The 22,538-nt window shown below is 41.6% G+C and overlaps 1 protein-coding gene across 1 annotated transcript in view; it reads left to right on the top strand.

Annotated features, from left to right (window-relative positions):
- The window catches only part of LOC124161405, a 165,687-nt gene extending 144,175 nt beyond the window's left edge, over nucleotides 1–21,512 (top strand). Inside the window, exons 8-14 of the mRNA XM_046537722.1 lie at nucleotides 4,006–4,109; nucleotides 6,659–7,472; nucleotides 9,493–9,569; nucleotides 10,312–10,442; nucleotides 11,754–11,916; nucleotides 13,590–13,659; nucleotides 17,543–21,512. Coding sequence (XP_046393678.1) covers nucleotides 4,006–4,109; nucleotides 6,659–7,472; nucleotides 9,493–9,569; nucleotides 10,312–10,442; nucleotides 11,754–11,916; nucleotides 13,590–13,659; nucleotides 17,543–18,404 — 2,221 coding nt within the window. The 3' untranslated portion in view covers nucleotides 18,405–21,512. The remainder of the gene's footprint in view (nucleotides 1–4,005; nucleotides 4,110–6,658; nucleotides 7,473–9,492; nucleotides 9,570–10,311; nucleotides 10,443–11,753; nucleotides 11,917–13,589; nucleotides 13,660–17,542) is intronic.
- Nucleotides 21,513–22,538: the final 1,026 nt, after the last annotated feature.

Raw genomic sequence — 22,538 nt, 5'->3', positions numbered from 1 at the left:
TAAATACATTCGCGCTGCGCTTTGGTTTTGCAGTAGGTAGCATGTGATTTATTTCAAACCTGATGCGTTAACCGGGGTAAAATTCACATGAATTTCCATAAAAAAATATTACACTGGACCGGGAACAAACCAACTTTTGGCTTTCCGGGCAACTATGTAGACCACTCCGTTATCCAGGTCCGTTATTCTCGGTTGAGAAAAATTTTTTCCCAGGGTTTATTTTACTGTTAGTAGGTATCACGTCAAATCGCGGGATACGGCCTGATAGGAGGGTTCCGAGTTCGCATCCAAGGTGAAGTCTTCGAACATCCCGCAATAATAACCCCCGAAGTGCTAGGTGATCCAAGGAAAGGAACTGGTCCCCTACCCTGAATAAGTGAAGTTCACGAGCCCGTGGTTTAGTCCGGATTTAGTGGTTTAGCTCTACCGTCACCTATCTGCATCAACATAAGGGTTTAATCACGGAGTGAGTTATTCATGGCCCCATGGTCGTGAACCGATTAGTGAACTCTCATCCCTTCATTGCTCCACGATCTGGAGTCGGGAATACTATGGGAATATTTGCTGCTTACAGGCAGTCCCAGTTTCAAATCCGTGGCTTATAGGGTCGTTATTTTTTTATATTTTCGCGTCCAGATTTTTTAAATCGTTGTCATGCCCTTAATCCCTTAAGTAAGGTCATCTTGCCGTTTCTCTGAGGTGAACTTCTCCGCCTAATCAAAATTTTATTGAGTCGTATCCGGAATATCTGGGCCTGGGATAACCCCCATTTTAAGGCACGAGGCAACTTATCCTCAAGGTTCAGATTAACGCGGATTGACGGTGTAACAGAGTGGGAAAGTTGCCCAAATTGTTTATGTTGAAAATCCGTTATCTACAGGCTAACATAATTTTATGCGGAGAATGAAACGGTGGAATGGTCACGCATAAACGTAGAAGGCTTTGGTACTCAAAGATCAGTCTCTCAAGATAGTGCGCCGACGTTACTCCGATGTGCTAATGTCGAACTGCCAGGATCATTCCATCTACGTCGCCTTTCATTATAAACTGTGAAATCGCCTAAGATCTCACTCGTTCATTAAGTTAGAATATTTTCTCTGGATTTTTATGGGCGTTGTTTACTCTTACGGATGCTTTTCGGCCCAGGTGGAATATCATAGGCGGTAGATAATCTTTATTAATAAGCTGACGATGGCCTTTTATTTACTTACTGAAGGCCACAACCTTTTGGTAGAAAGCCGTGCGCTTACCACTGACGATACAGATCTGGACTCATGGCTGCAATATTAAATGCTCTCCTTAGGGATACTATGGTAAGGTGGTGGCCCAGTTGCCAGAACGTTTGACTACCAATCAAACGGTTCAAATCCCAGGTGAAGCCTTTCTGAACCCTTCATGCAAAAATCTTCGAGGAGCACAATGGCGCGAGGAAAGGAACTGGCGCCCCTAGCTTGAATGTGTATTATTCGCACTCCTGTGCCTTAAGACTGGGGTGAGCTTGAAACTTACGCATCTAAACCAACCTTAGGGATGAATCTCGTATGAGCGAGTCAAGTTCACTAGGCATGTCGAAGGTCACAAGCGAAGCGACTTTAAGCTGTCAGAACTCTGTGAACCGACCCGAGTCGCCTTCTGCACGTCCGGGCCTGGCCAGCTGTTCTTTCGCCCGCGGCAGCGGCGCCGCGTCCGAGACGCTTTGCCTTTGGGATTCATCCGGCCCGCGCTTCGGGAACTCCCACGCGCGCGCCGCCGGCCTGGGCTGCTGTCTCGGCTGGTGCCCCTTCCCCTCCCTGCCACCCTCCCGCACCCTGTCTGGATCGCACCATCTCCCTCTCCCTTTTTCATTTACCCTCCCCTTATAAATCTACCCCCCACCCCCACTTCTCCTTCTACCTCCCCCGCCCCTGGTTGGGCAAGGGCGGATCTATCTACATCATCCACATCTACGCGCCACCCCGCGAGCTGCTGCCGCTTGGGCCTCTATGGCAGGGGTGGTTTCCAGTGATGCCGTCCGCCAAGGGGTTGGAAAGAGAATGAGGATGTCGAGGGTTGGGGGAGAAATATGTAAACGACGAAAAACTGAGGGATAGGTTTTGATGGGCTCAGGATTTCCTCGCACATCTTTGTTATTTTCGATGAGTCCGTTGATGAAAATGAATCTTCGATAACCAATGACTGCGTTGAATATCACTATTCAATAGACTTCCTCATATTTTGTCACCTGTGTTCTGAAGCGCATGATGCGTAGGTGAACATTTTTCGCTAATTGGCGGGATCTGAAAATTTCTCAACAATCTGGTGCGTTGATAAGAATCTGTTGTGTCCCCCAGTTGCAATGGTTGAGAAGTTTTAAATGAACGTCGCTGAGCGGGAAGAGGAACTCAGAGATACTCTGTAGATGACCTCCGTGCCTCCCGACATGTCTCATATTCTTTCACCTCCCTGGTGTTTCGCTCGTACTAACGAGTGCCAAAAAGCCCTGCGATGTGTATGTAATATCGGTCTCAGACTGGACCAATTGATCCTCAATCCCCGCTTCTCGGATCATTTTCGTATTCGTATGCACTCGTCTCCTTGGGTATCATTTTCCTTGTTTTCGAGTGCCGTATGGCTCTGAGAAGTATATTTTATTACTGTGTCGGTAAAGGACTGGGGCTGAGCAGGTACCGCTTTCCTTCAAGGTCACAGGGCGGCGTTCGTGCACCACATCCCGTAATTTGCCGTTTGTCATTCTGCAATAAGTAGCTTCATTTAAGTGCGAAATGACCTCTACCTTTTCTAGTAATCATTACCACTATCGCCGAGGATTTTGCCTGACATTCATTTCGAATTTCTGCAGCGTCACATTTTCCTCTCGCCCGTGGCTGCTTTCAGCACAGAGCGTGGAGTGGGGTGCGCAATGTGGGTTTTGGAAAAAAATGCATGAGGCGAGGAGAGGGATATTCGGTCCAGGCGATGAGCGCTGGGACGTCCGGCTGCCTCTCTCCCGCCTTCGAGTTATCTTCCCTTGCTTTGTTATGTAGTCTTTCTCCCCCTTCTCGTCCTGTGAGCCACGGCCGCACTCACTCCATATTTTAGTTGCATTTCGTTCCAATTTCATGGTCAACTTTCATGATGAAATAGAGGGTAACTCAAATAGTGGGAAATTTTCTTTTTCGAGGGCCACGTTTTCGAATTATCTTTGCCAAACTCTTCACCAATCCTCTCTTCACACCCGTACCCATTTTCACTCTCACTGGCTCTTCTCTGTTGGATGCAAAAAATATTCGTTTCTTAATATCTGACTGCCTGATTTTTATCCTTTTCTTCTTGTTATATTTCATAAGCCCGCATCTACTATAAACGGAATCTATGTGTTTGTATTGAGGAATACTTTATTAATATTAACGGCACTCTCTTAGGAGATAACTCGCAAGATGTAGTTTCCTGTGCCGTATCCATCCATCCTCTGATTTTATTTCCTTCTTCAGCTATAAATACAGCCTTACCACACTCAGCCACGTTCGCAAGCCTTGTCCCTTCCCCGTTATCCCAACATTCTTCCCTCTGTACTGTCTTCGCCACCCCTTCTCTCCTCGGAACTCGCTCCACCCGATCTCTCTGTATCATATTTATTTCCTCTATCAGATAGTTTCCTCGTTTCACTCACGATGAAGGACACCACCCTAGTCTTCTTTTCCCCCTTCATTTGACCTTCATTCTCCGTCTAACTCACATACGTCTCGCGCATATCTTCTTCCTCAAGGTCCACGTTTGCGACCCTTAAAACCCTATGTTCTATGCCAGACAATTTCCCAGGATTTTTCTGTGTACCCTTACACAATATAACTCACACTAGCTCCTCTCTTCTGTTTGCTAAAAGTATTATTTTCCAAATATTTGACTGTTCAACCCCTTTTCCTTCATATTAACTGTCAAAATAATAAAATAGTTCTACCCGTTTAGATTTATGACCACCCACCGCCTTTACATGGAGCCTCACTTTCTTTCCTCTTCAATCTCTAGATGGCTCATCCGCTCGATGTCCCTGAAACCTAGTTATTATGGTGATCCCACGTTTTATGCTACCAATAATCTTGCCATTAACTTCCGCTGGTGCTCACCGCTCGGTAAGGTGCTCTTTGGGCTCAGAGAGCGAGAATGATAATTTCTCGAATTTGTAATTCATAAATAAATATTGCTCAGGTGCTTTAAGTGTCTTGTGGAACAAATGAATTACGATAATTAATCGGAGAGCGTAATGTGGGACTGTGGATGGAAAGAGTACGATGAAGGCAGGGAATACTGAAAGCTATGAAAGAATTTATAATGCTTTGTAAGCAAGGAAACGGGGAGAATATAGCAGGGTTTTATGGATAGAATGATATGGAATAGTGAATTGAAAACAGAAATGCACTGTGATGTGGATGTAGGTCGGGTTCATTAGTATTAAGTATTATGTTAAACTTCGTTAACCATCTAATCACCTGTGATGACTACTTCACTTAGGAAAACCGTCGGAACACGTCAGTGAAATTGTGCTGGAAATCGAGAAAATGGTTTTGGGAAGGATTTTTTATTCCCTGACAGGGTTAGGGGGGACTAGGCTTGGTTGCAATGTACTTTTCTTAGGATTGATATGCGACGAAGGGGACAATCGGGAGGTGGCCGTAAAAATGGCGTGTTGTATTCCATATAACGAAGTACTGGACATGGTGGGTGAAGAAAGACAGATTCAGGATACGAAGGAGACATAAGATATGGATGGAGGGATTACTTAGTGGGGAGAGGGTGTTGACAACAGTGTTACAGGGTTGAATGTTGAGTGAACGAGGGAGAGGAAAGAAGAGAATAGGATTTTAGATATAATAAAAGGGAGTAGGCTTTATTTTGAATTGAAGAGGGAAATACAAGAAAGGAGGTGAGGCTGCCAGAACGATTTTTAAGTACTCCGTGGAAGCCTACCTTAATCGGTAGAATACTTTCATAATAAACCATTTGGCTACCTGCATTAATGATGATATCATCCCTGCTACCCTTCTCTAAGTCACAGCGCGTTGTCTTAGTCTCGGTCGGCTCCTCGCCCAGGGTTCCTCCTCCCGGACTCGACCGCGGACACTCGAGATTGACCTCAGAGCGGGAGTTCGCGAGAAAGTCCTCCTCCGGCCGACTCCTCCTCACGATCCTTTCCCCCCCCCCCTCCTCCTCCACCTCCACAATCCCCTCCACCCTACCCCTCCACTTTCCTCCCCTTCTCGCGGGGAAGGTCGGGGCAAGGAGGACGAGGCTTCCCCTCCGCCGGCGATATCCTACCCCCGTCGTCTTCATCGAACATCATTCTCATCCCCGTTGACGGGGAGAGTAGGAAGATATTTTTCGAGGGTGAAAGGTGGGAGGGGGAGGTGGTGAAAGGGCAACGCGTTTGCTCGAGCACAATACACATAGGTTGGTACGTTTGCACCCGTGTTATGGCGCCCGCGAACAAATCGGAGGATCACGTGCTCGTGTTTATGTGCAATGTGGGCGCCCGCTTGTGCCGAATCATAATTTTCGCGCGATGAAAGAATAAGGATTTTTCTCCATCCATCCATCCCCTTCCCTACCTCGTCCTCCCCGGCTCACGCACTCGATCCCGTCCCCAGACTTGTCAGTGAGTAGGTGTCATTCGTAAGTGACGCGCGAACCCCCCCGCGTGACTCTCCCCCCTCCCCATTTATGCCCACTCTTCCCCTTTTGTCCCCCGTGCTTGTGTCTCGCGTACATATTTCCCCCCCTCCCTCCGTCATATGCATTCACACTCGGCCATACACGAATATATATATAAGGGCACACACAAAACACAAGACATTCACTCTCACCCTACCTCTCTCTCTCCTCCGCGTTTCCAAGTCCTGGGGGGGAGGAGGAGAGGAGTAGAGGGGAAGGGGGCTGAGGAGGAGTAGGCGCCGGAGGGAGGCGGGTTGGGGGCGGAGAGGGGCGGGGGGAGAGTAGGCGGGGGCGTCGGACGAATCGAGCGGGGAAGTGAGTGAGTGTCGTGTTTTCATCCTCTCTCGGCTTTTCGCCCCGCGATGAGTCAGCGACGCCCGCCACCGCCGCTCGCAACTCGCGACACGCCACAACAGCCGTCCCGGCGCCCCTCGGCCGTCGCTGCTGCTGCTTCCTCCTCTCTTCTTCGTCCGTCTGTCCCCCGCGAGTGGTGCGGCCCGCTCGCCGTGCCCGGCCGCCGACGCCACCAACACCACGCACTCGTCCCGACGCCCAAGACGCTCCCCGCCTCGCTCTAGGCTCATTTCTCTCCCGTATTGTGCCCCGTATTGTGCTCGATTGTCAGTGTGTGGTCTGGGAAGACGCGAGATTTTTTCCCCGAGAGATGGCGGCAGGAATGAGGATATAGGTGGAGGAGTGAATGAGGGACAGTTAGGGACAAATACTCGAGGGATGTCCACGCACATAGACTCTTGGCCAAATAAGTATGTGCATAGATACGTGCAAGCACATACAAATATTCCTTCCCTACCGTAGATACCGTCCTACCCTAACGCGCTTGTTACGGAACGTTGTACAAATTCCCTTGAGGCAGTGTTGTACCCCGGTGTGACTCTTCTTCGTCGTGCTCGGACTTGCGAGGAGACATCGAGTATCGCCTCCAAGTAGAATACCGCGTATTTCATCGAGGTAGCTGGCTATCCGACCCGCGACCGCGGGCGTCGCGTCGCGAATCCTCGGGAAGAGCCGCTGAGATGGGAGGTTCGGCCGAGGAGGCGGCTGGTTGAAGGAGGCGGACGCGCGGGAGAGTCCACGGCGCGAACAGCCACGACGCCGGAGCGGGACACCCCGGAGGCGCGCGACCTGGAGGGGGGCCGGGCCGCGATGATCGCCTCGGAAGAACCGTCCGGGGAGCGGGACGAGGAGGGTGAGGAAGGTCGCTCGGCCCCGGAGGAGGAAGAGGAAGAACCGGAGGAGGAAGACGAGTCCTCTTGGGGACCCATCGACCTCGTCAAGGAAAAGAAGCGGGACCCGGAGGAGGAGGAGGGGCGAGATAGGCCCACCGTCTCCTCGAGGCCGCCCCCGACGCTGCCCCCGGCCTTCCCGCCAGCCCCCACACCGTCCGTCCCCTCTGCGGCCGCCCTTTGGGAGCGGGAGTTCCTGCTGGCACTGCACCTGGGCGCCCAGAGGATGGGACACGGAGCGCAGCAGCCTCCGCCACCGCCTCCCGCCCCCCTCACACCCCTGGCCGCCTTCCCGCCGCCCCTGGCCCCGCTGGCCGAGGTGCAGCGGCGCCTGTGGCAGGTGGCCCTGGCGGCGGCGGCGGCCGCGGCCCGGCCCGCCGCCGAATGGGCCGGCACGACGGCGGCGGCGGCGCAGGGTCCCGCCGCCGCCTCGCCCACGCCCTCCGTCATCTCGTCTTCCCACTCGTCCTCGGCGGCCCCAGCGCCCCCGCCGACCCCTTCCCCGTCCCCAACCGCCTCCAGCTCCACCTCTTTGGATTGCTGGTAATTTTCCGCGCTCGTTTGGCTCACGGCGAGCTTTTTCTTTCCATCAAAATGCATGAAAGGGTCGTGGATGAGTATTATTTGACGATGCTTCTTTCTCCCAAACCCACTTACAGTTCTACTTATACACTCTTTCGTCGAAAGCTGTTGAAAAGTCATGTTTGTGTACTTTTTTTCGTTCGTTCTCATCTTAATTTTCTCAAATTACTTTGACATTATTGGACTGCAGAAAATACGAAGTATTCCGCTGTTCTACAGGAATTTAATGCTGCCCTGTTCTCGAAGTTGTACATGTCGTCAACATTCAAGCAATTGCATTGCTTATCTGATGATGATGACATCTATAACATCGAAACCTGGTTAATGTTAAAAAAAATTTCACATGGTGAAGAATGCTTATTTTCCCAGAGCTTACAATATTCAGATTACTCACCCTCACCCTGAATTTTCAGACTAAACATTTGACTGCATCAATCAAATTATTCTCTATGGTAATTGAAGTAGACATTTTTAATGTGTTATCTTCCTTGCCACTCAATGATGTGGGGATTGAGATCCTAAATGTCCCTGGCTATTTATGCCGTTAATATAAATCTCTTGGAAGCTGATTTACAATTTAATCACCTACTGAATGTGGCTGACATTTCTGACATGAGGCAAGAGTATTATTAACTGCATTTTCAATTGCTTAAGTAGGAAAGAAAATTTATAATTTCGGGGGGTTCTTCTTGAGACTGGGCACGTTTTAGTTGGTACTCATTTAGAGGAGGTACACTTAGTCCACATCTCCCAATAATTCTGTGGGGTTTGAGCAGCAGAACCACCTCCATCGACTTAAAATGAAAAAATCGCTTTAATCTTGTTACTTATATCCTTTATTTAAAATACCAACTGTGGAGTCCGTGAAAGGCTCTACATGGTATTAATACCATGTGAATTATTCTCAGGTATATTATCTGCTCACAAATGAATTGATATCATAGGCATATCATGGTACTTCAATAGTGCATGATTTCCATGGTACTGATGATTACAAAATGAGCTACATTTAGCAAAACTTTTGGGCTGCAATAGCGGAGGTCCTTACGTGGCTTTAATCATCGTATTGAGGAGAAATATGGTTGTTTGTAAGGATCAACGCAAAAATGGCCATAGATTTGAGGATGGTGTGGTAACAGTGAAGGATATGAGGGGTGTGTGTGTAGGAAAGCAAGTTTGGTAGAGGTTAATTTGTTTAAATGAAAGGATAAGTGACTTAGAGCTTCATTAATGTATTGTTCACAAATTAGAAAGGATGTTGGACAAAAAGAATGTTAGTCAAATTGTTTTCTTTAAAGGTAAAAAAAGGCTTAAAAAATTGCAATGACATTAACATAGGTGGGGAATTTTATTTGAAGAAGAGCTTTATTGTAGGAGGAAAAAGATGTTTGTGGAATTTCCCATGATGATGAAGGAAATCTGCTGAATGGCCATCCTTCAAATCAACATTTCCTGATAGAAAATGCATTGGTAGTAATTATCTGTGATAAATACCACAGAAATGTTTAATCTAAAAATATATTTGTCATAAATTTGTCAAAAATCTTTGTCATAGCTTACTAGTGATTTTCATTCATTTTGTATTTTATTCCAAATTTTTATTCAGTGAAGAAAAATTACTATTATGAATCCGGTTTGAATGCACTATGCCTATTCCTGAAAGGTTTTTCATTTATTCTCAAAGAAGAAGTAAAATTTTGTGATAGACTGTGAACCATTTTGAAGTAATCAAAACTGCTGTTAACTCAGAGGTTTTCATGGTATATGATGAAGGTACCATGAATGTGGTCATTTTATTTAGGTACTTCCATAAGTTAATTACGAATTTAGAAATATTTTTGCCACTGAAACACTCCTTCATATATTTTGGCTCTCTCTCTAATACTGCTAATATTGCATTTTATTTTTTATTGGTCTTGAAAATCTAGATGCATGGTTTGAATTTTTTCCTACTAATTTTAATTTTATTCCTTATTTTTAGGCCTCCTGGAATGGATCAAAAGAATGCAACTACTTCATCAACAGATGGCGGCAAATCACAAGACTCAGGGCAAGCAGGTAATTACAGACTCGTGTAACTTAATACTGGTAGAAATTTTCTGCAGCATATGCCATTGCCTCAATGGGATACATTTGCTTAAAATCCCCCTCCTGAATTCAATTTTTAAATACATTTTAGTATCACAGGATTTTTTTATTATTAACATTATAATTTCAACCAAAGTTGATTAGTATTAAACTAAGCTGTGTCCTTAGTATCATCTCCCCTTCTAATATTTAGGCACATATTTGGTCCATGAATCAAGATTTTGTGAGGGGAGGGTATTATGTATTTTTTGTTCAATAGTGTGCAACATATAAAATATTAAAAGTAAGCCTTTATTTCACTAATTTAATGTGTGGACTCTAGAGTCTCAGGTAGTGGACTATAATTACAGGAGATTGGCATTGTTATTATGGTTTATATTCTAGTGGTAAAAAATGCATTTGCCCTCACTGAAATTATAACCCTTTGGAAATCATGAAATACAATTGGTGGCCATAGACCATACCTTTCATCATAAATTTTCCAGTCTTGATTACCAAATGATAATAAATGCAAATGTTCAATGTGATTGTTTAGGCTTTTCCACAGAAAATGAAATAAGTTATGTCACATATCAAATATGTTCATCTCTCACATTCAATGAGCCTTCATTTAGCATCATATGAATATTTCTTTTAATTTTTAATGTGCTTTTAGAAGGTTTTCCATGAATTCTACCTTAAATACATAAAATATTTTGTCTTTGTTTTTCAGATAAAAAGAAGCCACATATAAAGAAACCATTGAATGCATTCATGCTTTATATGAAGGAGATGAGGGCTAAAGTTGTAGCTGAGTGTACATTAAAAGAAAGTGCTGCCATCAACCAAATTCTTGGAAGGAGGGTAAGTTTTTTTCTGATTGCATGAATCTACTTGTTTTTTTGAATGAATTCTATTTCACTTTTCATGCTTCAATTTAATGCCTATTGTGCTGCATTATTCAAATAGCAAAAAAAAACATTGATTAAATGATATTCATTGGTCAACAAGATAAATGTAGGATTTTGAGATAAGTTAGTGATGTGATCATTGATTTGTTTCATAAACTAAACAGAAATTTAATCTAGTGTAATGAGAGCTCATATTATATAGCTTCTTAGTAAACTACTGTTAAATATTATGTGAAAGTGCTTTCTTTACAAAGACTTATTTTTGATCATTCATATTTACAAAACTCATTTCGAGAATAATCAATTATTTCTGCAAATTTTCTGTAATAAGCTCCATTATAAGTATAAGTCATCTTATAAATTAATTATAACGATTTTTAAAGCGAGTGATTATATTCAATCAATCATTAGCTAAAGCCAATGCTATTTTTTTTGCAACAAGGCCTGTGGTAATTGTGATGGATTGCCATTGAACTGAATGGTTAATTTCATTGATTGTTGTTAAACTATTTCTGGGCCGTATTGTTTTTAGCATAATAGAAACTTTGCTTTCAAAATAATTTCTTGTGTAGGGTTTTTTATTAAGTTGAAAGAAACCTGATTTTTGACAGATATGTGAGCATGTGATTCACAATGACTTTCATCAAGTAAAGTGACTCTCGCATCAGAGAATAATAAAGAATTCTGCGTCTTATTATTTAAACATATCTTTTTTTGTCTAACACATTGCAGTCGTTGACAGAAAGGTCATCGTGGAATGGGTGCTAATTTAAATTTTTGACTTGGTCTTTCATATGTTTTATTTATTTTACTTTGCTTTCATAGGGTGGTTTAATATTCCAAAATACTGTAAGAGATGTTATGAGACTAAGGTGCATTTACAGTGCTCGCTGACAAATTTTATTGGTTAAAATTATTTCAAATTGCTTTCTGCTGGCATTAGTGATTTTATTATTGTAGTTTGCTTTTCTATTTTAAAAAATAAGCATGATATCATTATTGGCTTTTTGGCCTATTTTAGTGTAGATTTTCATGGAAGAATAAGTGGCAATATTCAATGTTTCTGACTATAGAACGTAATCAATAATAATGGGAGGAAAGTGAGGACTTGATAGGGCAAGCATTTGTTGGGTCAGAGTACAAAAGGTTGTGAAGACTGCAATGTGTTAGCTTTGGTATTGATGTAATGCTGATTGCATGTGGGAACTGATTTGGTTTGTGTTATGGACGTTCCTCACACTCGACTTTGTGCCATGCTTTATAGTGGCATTCTTTAAGTCGAGAGGAGCAAGCAAAGTACTATGAGAAGGCGCGGCAGGAAAGACAGCTTCACATGCAGATGTATCCCGGCTGGAGCGCCAGAGACAATTATGGCTATGGCACTAAGAAGAAGAAGAGAAAGAAAGAGAAAACGGCAGATGGAGGAGGTACCTTCTAGTAGTGCTAGAACAGCAGCGGATAGGATATGGGTTCCGACCAAAATTTTTTTAAGTGAAAAAAGGTCACAAAGAAAGGAATATGTTCGGGCCCGTTAGGGGAACACAGCTCTTATCTGCTGTCGTACTCCAAAAGAAAAAAAACACCATATTCCTTGCCTGCAATGAGGCTGTGGCAATCTTGGAACGAATTCATATTTCTGGGAATATCTCTCTCTCTCTATCTGTATATTTTTTTTTACTTTTTTTTACTTTCTTCAAAGGGACTACACTGAATCGCTGAGCAGAATAGGTTCATGCAGGTTTGCACCTGCATTTGGCCCATGATTTGAATGGTTGTGCACCAGCATGGTGCCGAGTAAAATAAGATGAAAGTTGTTTTAATTGAAGTAAGAAACGCGCCGAATTGGGGGCACGCTAAGAGAAATTGGTAGCACATCGAGCGAGAGAGGAACTTTTCCTGGCTGTTCTTCTAGCACCACAATGTGTACCCCCTTTAAAATGGAGAAAAAAATATATTCTAGATGTAATTTATTGTTGAAATCAGATGTTAGGAGGAATATTCTTAAAAAAAAAGGTCCACCTTTATTTGAAAAAAACTTTATTTGTTTGGGAAAACAAGAAATCTCATGTTGCGCCTTCTTTGTTCACTCCTTCCTCCTCCCATCAGTGGCATGCGCTAGGTCGAGAGGAACAAGCTAAGTATTATGAGCTAGCACGCAGAGAACGACAGTTGCATATGCAGCTCTACCCCGATTGGTCTTCTCGTGCTAATTCTTCCCGTGGGAAGAAGAGGAAGCGCAAACAAGAGACAAACGATGGAGGTAGATGAATTGATGAAGTTAATCTATGCATGTGATGGTTTCTCTAGGATGATGGGCAGTTTGATTAATTCAATTGAAATTACAGACAAAAAAAATTTTTTTAACTTTTTCAATGGGTGTACCTTTATTTTTTGTTTCTTTCTCGAGACATTCAATATTGATGCATCCATCATAGCATACAGATGAACACTTGTTGAATGACTGTCTTACACTCACTCCACACACTTTGCCACAGTTCAAATCATCACACAGATGCATATTTTTGCCCCATGAAATAATTAAACATGCATACTTTTGCACACACAAAGTTTTTGAACGCAGCTGCAGGAAAATGCCAAATTTTTTGTGTGCATTTGCAGGAACCTATTCTGCTGAATGCTCAGTGTATTTGCACATCTTTCCATTACCCTTTCTCTGTTTTTTGGTAGCATTGCTGTTTGATCACATTTGAATAGCTCCCTGAAAGGCTTTTAAATTGTTTTGATTTTTTCCTCTTTTTATGTTTTTTTCTGACTGTTTTCTGTTACATTGGAAGTCATAGATGCTATTTTGCTGCTATATTGCCTGTTTTTCCATAAATACATGTTTTACATTTAATTTTCATGTATTTTTTTCTGAGTATGAGTTTTCACTGTCATGAAATAAAAAAAATTTTGTGTGTTTTTAAAAAAAGTAATTTTTCCCATGCTATTTATCATTTGTATTTGTTGATAATTCAATCAATTGAAATTAAATTAACTTTGATGAAATAGAAAAGAAATTTCTAGCTGTAATTTTGCTATTTGATGTGTATTCAGTCTCCATTTCTTTGTGTTAACATATGTTATGTCAAATTTTCAGGGAGCAACCTGAAAAAGTGTAGAGCCCGCTATGGGCTGGACCAACAAAGTCAGTGGTGTAAGCCATGCAGGTGAGTTATTTTGATTATCACTAGTGTTATGTTAGACTTGCAACTGATCATCACGGCTCAATGTTCCTTATTCCTATTCTCCGTTAAGTATTCTGTTATTATGATTATTATCTTTTGGCATTGGTTTCTTTCTTCCTTATCCTATTTGAGTAAATTATTTTAGAGCATGCTCATCAGTTACACATATATGGCAATTGAGTTCGAGTACACAAGGATTGTAAGAGAACTTGGAGAATGAATGAATGCCTGAGTGAGAGGTTGTGTACATACATAAATGTGACTTTGTGGGAAAGTAGAATCCTTGTTGTATTATTGTATGCATGTGTGTGTTGCCACACATACATGCATACAAGTACCATTAAACCTTTTATATTTTTAGTTGATATATCTCTGCCTTGCAGTATAATTTTTCTTCTACTCATTGTTTCTTTTATTGTTTTTTTTTCCTTATTTGAGATCGATTGCTCTTATGACAAACAGAAGGGTCACTCTCAACAATCACCAACTGATCTTCACTTGTAAATAGTCAATGTAGATAATTTTTGTTAATGGTTGTGTACATCTTCCCCACCATCTTTCCTCATTGTTCCTTTCACAAAACTGGCAATGCCCCAGTTTGAGTGCAATATACATTGCCAAAATCACGTAGTGGAACGTGCTAGTGTATTTTGTAGCTGTGAGTATCAAGTTAATGAATTTGCACTTTGCATACGTAAGTCATGACTCCTGCAGAGAGAAGTGATGTTTATATTTAGTTCTTTTGTGTATATGAACAACTTTTTTATACCACTGCTCTTCGTAAAGTTCTTGAGCATTAATGTTTTCTGATTGAGTAACATTTCATTCTTCATCTCGATGAGCCATTGAAGCTCGTTAAATCTTCAGATCAATATGTGATCATACCTTCAGTTATCGGTTTTAACTCATAAGAGTATGGCACTGTTCATCACTTTTTTCCTGCGGGAAGGAATTTGCAATGACAACTTTTGAAAATGTTCTGAGGAGATGTCATTTTAGGATCTTTTTTCAATTCGGTCATACTCATCTCACAATATCCCTGTATTACATCCTCCTGGCACAGTCTGATCCGATATTTTGTTGTGCTCCTTTTGCATTGGCGTTAAAAAAATTTTTTTGGCCATTTACGAGGCACAGAGGGAGAGAGGGAAGGCTAGTTTTTCCTAATTTTTGAGAGCACATATTTCTTCATGAGAGTGACCCTTTGTGTTGCAATTGCTTACTTTCATTTGTAAGGTGGACCATGGCAAAAGGTCTCACTCACATAATTCGGTTTGGTGTCATCTTGTCTATGTGGAAAGACTGCCTAGATGTAGCCGTGAGAAGACACTAGTTGTTTTATTTTAAATGTGACTGCTGATTTTGTGCAACTGTCAGCTTTTATATTTCCAACTTTCTTAAATGCTTATGAAAATTATGCAAGTGAAACAAATGTGGTGATGGTGAAAAAAGGAAATCATTCAGAAAATGTGTCTTCCCACAAAGAGAAGGACAACCTATTCTGCAATAAATTGGCAATGCTGAGAGAGTTTCTCCTAGTAAAGATAAATTGTTTGCAAGTCAATTAACTTCCAAAAGAATAATATTGGTTAGTGAGAGCCTTTGCTATGCCAAAATATAGACCATGGTTGTTATTAAAGGGGCATGCTGCTATGTCACCTCTCTCAAAATTAATTGAAATCCAGGAGAAGTAAAGGTCACTAGGGGATTACCTGAAAAAACATGTGAGACCCACAGCCTTGCCATGGCTTTGAACCTGATTTCAACTGTTTTGCTTGCTTGAAAAAGTATACAGAAAGCCAAAAAAAGAGCAAAGTGACACATTTTCTGAAAATGTTTTTTTGCATTTCGTTTAAGCCATAGAAATTATTGAGGAACGTAACGTACAGTAAAATATCCATGTTGGACATGTTTTTTTAATGTTGGTATTTGCCCCTTTAATTCTGACTTTGGTTTTGTTCTCTGCACGCTGCAGTCCAGAGACCTCTAGTGGTAGCCATGGTAACACCCACACAGGGAATAGTGGTGTCCATGGTAACATAATCCATGGTAACAATCACACAGGAAGTACTACCAGTAATACTTCTGCATCTCCTCAAGAACCTACATATGTTAATCTCTAGTCATACTCTGTGAGTCTTTTTACTTCTTCGGTGTTTCAGGCATGCTGCTGTAGACACTAATCATGTTTTCAAAAATGGTTTTGAAGTTTCTTGTTCATCATTAATTGAACCTTTTTTGTGCTAGAACAAAGCAATCTTCTAGAGGAGCGCATCTTAAAAACACATTGGAGGTGGACTCTTTGATTTGGAGTAAGAAGCCAAGTGCGGAGGGTTTCCATTGATGATTACGCAGGGATTTCTAAGGGAAAATTCTCCTTGTCTGGCCATCAAGCCATGTAATCATTCCAGAAGTATCCCAACTGACCTAGTGTATTTTATATTATGTATGCAATTGCTAAGTTAAAAATTAGCATTAAAATCATTCTGCTATTCCATTAACAATAAATTGTTTAATCAAGAAGTGGTAATTTTGCATTCTTCAGCCTAATATTTCAAAAAATCTTCTGCGAGGTGCGCTCCTTTACATCTGCCAACCTTTACGTGAAATCCTTATTATGTTTATTTGCCATTGCATGGGCTGCTTTCATGTACATTTGTTGAAAAAAAAATGCTACACTCCCCTTTTCCAATTGATCACAGTTTTTGAATGCAATTATTTAATTTCAGGATGAAGGCCTCCTGAAGCATGAGTGTGTTTTCAAAATTATTTTTTTAAGCTGTGTGTATTTGTTTAATTTTAGTTTTTTTGTATCATGAAATATTTATACTTATAAATCATTTTAATTCATTATTTTTTTATTTGGGTGGTGACCAGATAAGGCAGATGCACATTTTAAACCATCCTCTTATGCGTACATTTTAACTTGCTTACATTATTAATTATACTGTCTTACCTTCAACAAACCATAATTCATAACTTTAGTCTTCTTTCTAATCTATTGCCATCACCATTTGAAATGAGGTGAATGCCATTCTTAGTCTTTGAAGCAGTTAAAATTCCCCTTTATGTAATATGTCAGTTCCCCCTGTACATTTTGGCTTAGAGGTTTCAATATCCCCTGCATGATGGGGACAGTCTTCCTGTTTCCAGTTTGTGCTTTGGGTATTGCATGTTGAACTTTAATAGACTTTTTTTAATGAGTGTGAGTGTGCAACAAGTCACATTGACATTTAGCATGGATTTATTTTTTTAATGTATCACATTTTGTTTCATTAATACAATATTTTTTCACTTCCTATATTTTAAGTGTGGCCAAGTTATTAGACTAGGTGTGCTGTCATCGTCACATATGAGTGTTGTGTGTATGTGTGTGTGTAAGTGATTATTCATGCGTGCATGAAAATCCTTTTTTTGCAGTGTTTATTGCCGTATCACTGGATAGTCATGCCTCTGATGTGCACAAGATATTTAAAAGTGTATTTGATGCTTTAGTCTGAATTTAGTGTTTTACTTTGCTATGTATTGTATTGGTAATCATTCTCTGTTTTTCAAATTGCTTCCATGATTGTAACTCAAGTGATGGAATGTGGTACCTCTTAATTAATAGAATTGACAATTTAATTATAAAGGTACTTCACATTTTCCATATTTATCTTGGAATGTGAAAATGTTTCCCGTTGCTTTTTTCAAATGTATTTTCAGCCTGTGCTATCTCAGATTTCTCTTGTGGTGTTTTGCTGCAATCAAATCAAGTCCATCTTAAATGCTTGTACATACAATTTGTATTTAAACGGGATATTGTCAGTCTCTGGAAATATCTCATATCACTGTCAAGCACTAATCATTTTTTCTGAAATCCTAGGCGCAAGAAAAAGTGCATCCGATACATGGATGGAGGTGAAGACGACGGTGGCCAGTCGGATGATGATGGCGGAGGTGGAGGAGACCCCATGGGTAGTGCCGGCAGTGCTGGAGATGAAGCCCAAACCCCAGACTCGGAGGATTGCCCAGATACGCCACCCCAGCACTCGTCCCACCACCACCCCCACCATTTCCCCCACCACCCGCACCTGGGTGTCGTCGTGGGGAACCACCATCACCACCCACACCCTTTACACTCCCTGCCCCACCCCTTCCCCCACCCCCTGCAGCATCCTCCGCCTCCAAATGCCCTACGTGGGTGCAGTGGTGCCTCTTCCGACGTCGGCGGCCTCTCGAGTCCTGGTGGCCTGAGCCTGGCCTCCCCCGCAGGGCTCTCCCTGACTTCTCCCGGTCTCACAAGCCCCCCTCCCTCCTCGGTGCCCTTGCTGCCGAGCCCTGGGCCCAGTAGCCTCGCCTCGCCCGCTCTGAGCCTTGCGTCGCCAGCCGTCAGCCTTCAGGGTCCCCTGACTCCGCCCCCGCATCATTGTCCCCCTGACGGTCGGGGGAGGGGCCCACCCCCACCTCCACCTCCCCCACCGCCCCCGCCAGCGAGGCCGGGAACGTCATCGGTCGCGTCATCCTCATCATCGTCGTCTTCATCCTCATCGTCTTCGTCTTCGTCCTCATCGGGGGGGGCGGGGGTTTCGCCCCTGCCTCCCCCGGCACACCGGAACCCGGTGGGCACCAATCCCCACGACATAAACAACCCACTCAGTGTGAACCAACTAACGGGGCAATGCAGTGTGAAAGGTGGAGAGGGGAAGGACTCGGGAGGGGCACGGGCAGTGATTAGCGTCACGTGATGGGGGCCTAGGGAGGATCGACCCGGCGGGAGTGGAGGATGCGCGTGTGGATCGTGGATTGGGGCAAGTGTCACGGGAGCACCACTAGTCGTAAGGGAACGCTCTTGCTGGGAAGCGAGGGGAGCGCATGAGGAGCCAGTGTCTTGGGAGACAGTTGGTGCGTGATCCTTAGTACTTTGCTTCCCTCTGGCATTAGTCAGGTGCCAGAATCAGTGTCGTCGGGTCGTTGCCCTTGGAGAGATTTGCTCTCTCCCTGCCTCCCCTATCTGAAAAGACTATGAAAATGATATCTCCCATTAGGTGTTTTTTATTTTTTCCATTGAGAGTGTTTGGAAGACTATAGAAGACAATCAAGAAGACATTGGATGAAGAAATACTCAGGATGATGTGTCAAAACAGTTACAAAATGATAAACCTTGTGTTAAGACTGGGAATGTCCAGATTATAGATGCTCCATTGTTTTTGCCATGTTGAGGTGTAACTGTAAACAATTCCTTTGTGTCGCAATTTTGCAGTAATCTTAGGTTTTCTTCTTGAATTTGCATCTCAATATAAAAATTGTGTTTGCCGATCTCGTTTTGCCCAAGTTTAATTTCCTGCCCCTTGTGACAGTCACCAAATGGTGATGACAACGACAAAAAATGTGTTAAAATGTTAAATACTTCTGGTAGCTCATTGTTGGCCCTTTTTGTTGGGTAAGACTGTAGCTTGGTGGTATGGTTTAGGTGGGAATATGAGGCAATAGGAGGCTGGTTACTTGCCAAAGACAGGAAGAACTAACTGCATGGCAGGATGTTGCATGTAAGGAGAAGTGGGATATTGTGGGGAACTACAGAGCTTTCACATGTGTCGTAGTTGGCAGTTGTATGTAATATAAAAAAAGATGGAATGTAGGCACTTTGCATCTCACTAACATTTTTACCTACCAAAGCTCATAAAATATTGTCATTGTTGTAATTATTTTTATTCACATGTGTAACTATCCTTTTTATGTTGAATTTTTAAAATTTACAGGAAGTTAAACTGACCATGCAGTGAAAATAATATGCCATGTGTGAATGTATGTGTGCACTTGAGTATATATGAAAATGTGAGCCTGGCATTTTGATAAAGGAGGTAGTGAAACTGCAAAGGATTGGTTTTGTTTCTAATTGAGATATACCTACTTAAAAGAAGTGTTTTTGAAGGCTTCTGATCCAAAAGTTGTGCACTCTATATTTTTCATGTGTGGTAAATAAGGAAAAATTATTTTTCAAAAGATTTGATTTTCTTATGGGTTTCATGCGGAAGTTGTGGAATACTAGCATACGTTCACCTGTTGCTGAGTGAATTTTCTTGTTAAATTTGTTGAATAACGCTTTTCATCTTGTTTGGTTAAATATTTCACCAAAACTTCCAGTAATATACAAGCCATGCATAGACATATCATTTAGGTACATTCCTTGTAATTGAATATTGTTTAGGGAAGCATTGGATTATTTTACAAGTAATTAATTTTATATCAATGAAATCATCCCCAGAGGATTGTATCAGCTCCAGAATCAACATTTCAGTGGGATTTAAATTGCTCTGTGTCTACCAATTGTATCCAAGTTAAGAGAAAGCATTTCCTCAAGATTTACTCATCTAAATGAAATCATAGGACTCATGGATGTATAATCTGGGTTAAAATTCTGAAGAAACAAGCCACCTGTGCTGTTCCATTATCACCACGAAGGGGTCTTTCATTGAGTTTGATGGAGGGGCTGTGGGGAAGGTTACTGGTCACCCCACTAAGTGAGTTCAAATATTTCTTACAACCATCACTCCTTATTATACTGTTCACTAGAAAGGCCCTAGTTTTACCGAATTCTGAGAGACAAAGAGTGTGGAAATGCTCACCACCAATGATTTGGTAGAAGCCACATTCTCAAAATCTGCTGAATCTTTAGTGAACTTGCACTCAATACCAAGATTCCATTCTCCACTCATGCATCTCAGTATTATGCCATGTAAGTTCTGAATTTGCTGGGTAAATAATTAAAACAATCAAATTGCCTGGTCATATATATACAGGGTTGTTTTTGATAATGAATACTTGGCCCTTTCTCCTCTCCTGGTTGTTGTCGAAAGATGTAGGATTAAATAAGACACTGCGCAGTTGCCTCCTCTAACCCCTCCTATTATCTTCCAGGAACTTTTTTCTGCACTGTCTCAAAAGCCAAGCTATTTCATTTTTTATATACATAAAAATCTCCTTTCATGAATTTTTTCTTGTACCAAGCTGTTGTGGTATTGCTGTCTCTGTTATTATGTAACAATGAAAAAATAATATGATGACGAATTAAGGATGTAAAAGTTGTGGATATTGTTCAGAATGGTCAGACTTGTGATAATTATATCTTCTTATCCTTGATTTAGCCCCAACTCAGGATCACTTTATTGTTTTTTTATGTTGTTACGCCCATTGGTTTTTAGAGGAATTGTGTGTGTAATTTCATATTGTGTGCTCTCGAATAGGAGCTGTCACTCTGTACATAAGAAACAGACATTACCTTTGGGAAGTGTGCAATGGTTTTCTTGATATCTCGACTTGCCAGTTGATAGAAATACAGAGTATGGCGAGGTTTGTTTTAATTGTGTTTCTCTCAGGTTGATTTTATTTAGAACTTGACCTTGTAAAATTGTTAGATTCCTGCAAGTGGGCAGTAATGGTTGTTTGAAAGTATTTTAAGTCTAACGGATCCTGATTTGGATGGCTGAAGTGTAGGTGAAGTGTACAGATATTGTTTTATAAGAATGAGACTTTGTTTTTTAAGAAAAAAGAAAATTATGTGTCGAAGTGAATGAGAGATCTAATGAATTAAGAATTCTTGAAGATGCCATATTGTATGATGGGAAATAGTCATGCCACCTAAGAAAGTAAATGTAACAAATTTTCATAACATTGCCAAGTCCTGTACCCTGATTAGCAGTTTCACTCTCTCCTATATTGTAAGTGTACCATACAGCATTAAATGCCTGAATGTCAAACTGAATTTGGTGTCTGAAGTGAATAGTATAGAGACCATGTCCTCATCCTTTGTATATTTATCTTTAGTTTGAAAGAAACTTACTTTATTTCGATAATATGAGTTTTCAGTCAATATTGATAACCTGTAGAATAATCTATTTTTTTTAATATTCACATTTAACCATTTTTGTCACCTTATGCCATTAGATTACTGATTTTATCATAAAAACTGTAGCTGGCATAGGATCGACCTTAATTTTAAATGCAATGATTTTTGAGGAGGAAAGCTGTCGGTAATATGGTAAGTAGGTATTCCTTTTCAGGTCGTTATTTTGATACACAAAACAAAAAATTGGTTAATATACATAGCCGTTTTAGATTTTTCCTGACTTTTTAAACAGGAAATAACATCACAAAAAATTTGAATTAATTTAAAATACATCTCCACCTTCGTTTCTTTTAAATTATTTAAATATGAAGAAATCATACAATAGTTTTGCTGATAAAATATGGCAGAAATACGTTCACTGTCAATTAAATACTAATATTATTTCCCTAATTCAAAGATGTCTTCATGGATATCCCTTATATTTGAACTTATTATCTCTTGATTTCCATTATAATCTTACTAGCAAGGCACCTGGCATTGCTTGGGAAGGATAGTGCCTAGAGAAGTGAGAAACTTGGAATTTGGAATTTATGGTCTCATGGCAGGATTTTTAGGCAAAGGAACAAAGCTGGTATGATGATGGCATGCAACAGCAAACAATGGAAAAAATTACATCCGTAAAACGTGCACGAGATCAGCTAGTACTCTGCTCCACTACATTAATCATTATATGTTTCCATACATGGACAGAACAAAAACGTCGTGTGAACGCATACCCTAGGATAAAGGTTTGCACCCAGAGGAGTAACCTAACAAGAGTAAAATCCTTTGAGTTATGTTTTCCCTTCGAGCGTGTCAAGAGGTGTGCCTATCAGGCAGGATGTCCTACCACTCAAGTTGTATGACGTGACAAAACAAACTGTAATGAGAAAACGACGCAAATAACGCATTGGACACAACCAGAGGTAGCACTACGAGATTTGGGAGCATGAGATGCATCTACGCACTAACTTCGGTTGCAACCAGCGCAGCC

Source organism: Ischnura elegans, chromosome 6 (assembly GCF_921293095.1).
Source record: "Ischnura elegans chromosome 6, ioIscEleg1.1, whole genome shotgun sequence".
Lineage (NCBI taxonomy): Eukaryota > Metazoa > Arthropoda > Insecta > Odonata > Coenagrionidae > Ischnura > Ischnura elegans.
This window is presented reverse-complemented; position numbering and strand designations above follow the sequence as displayed.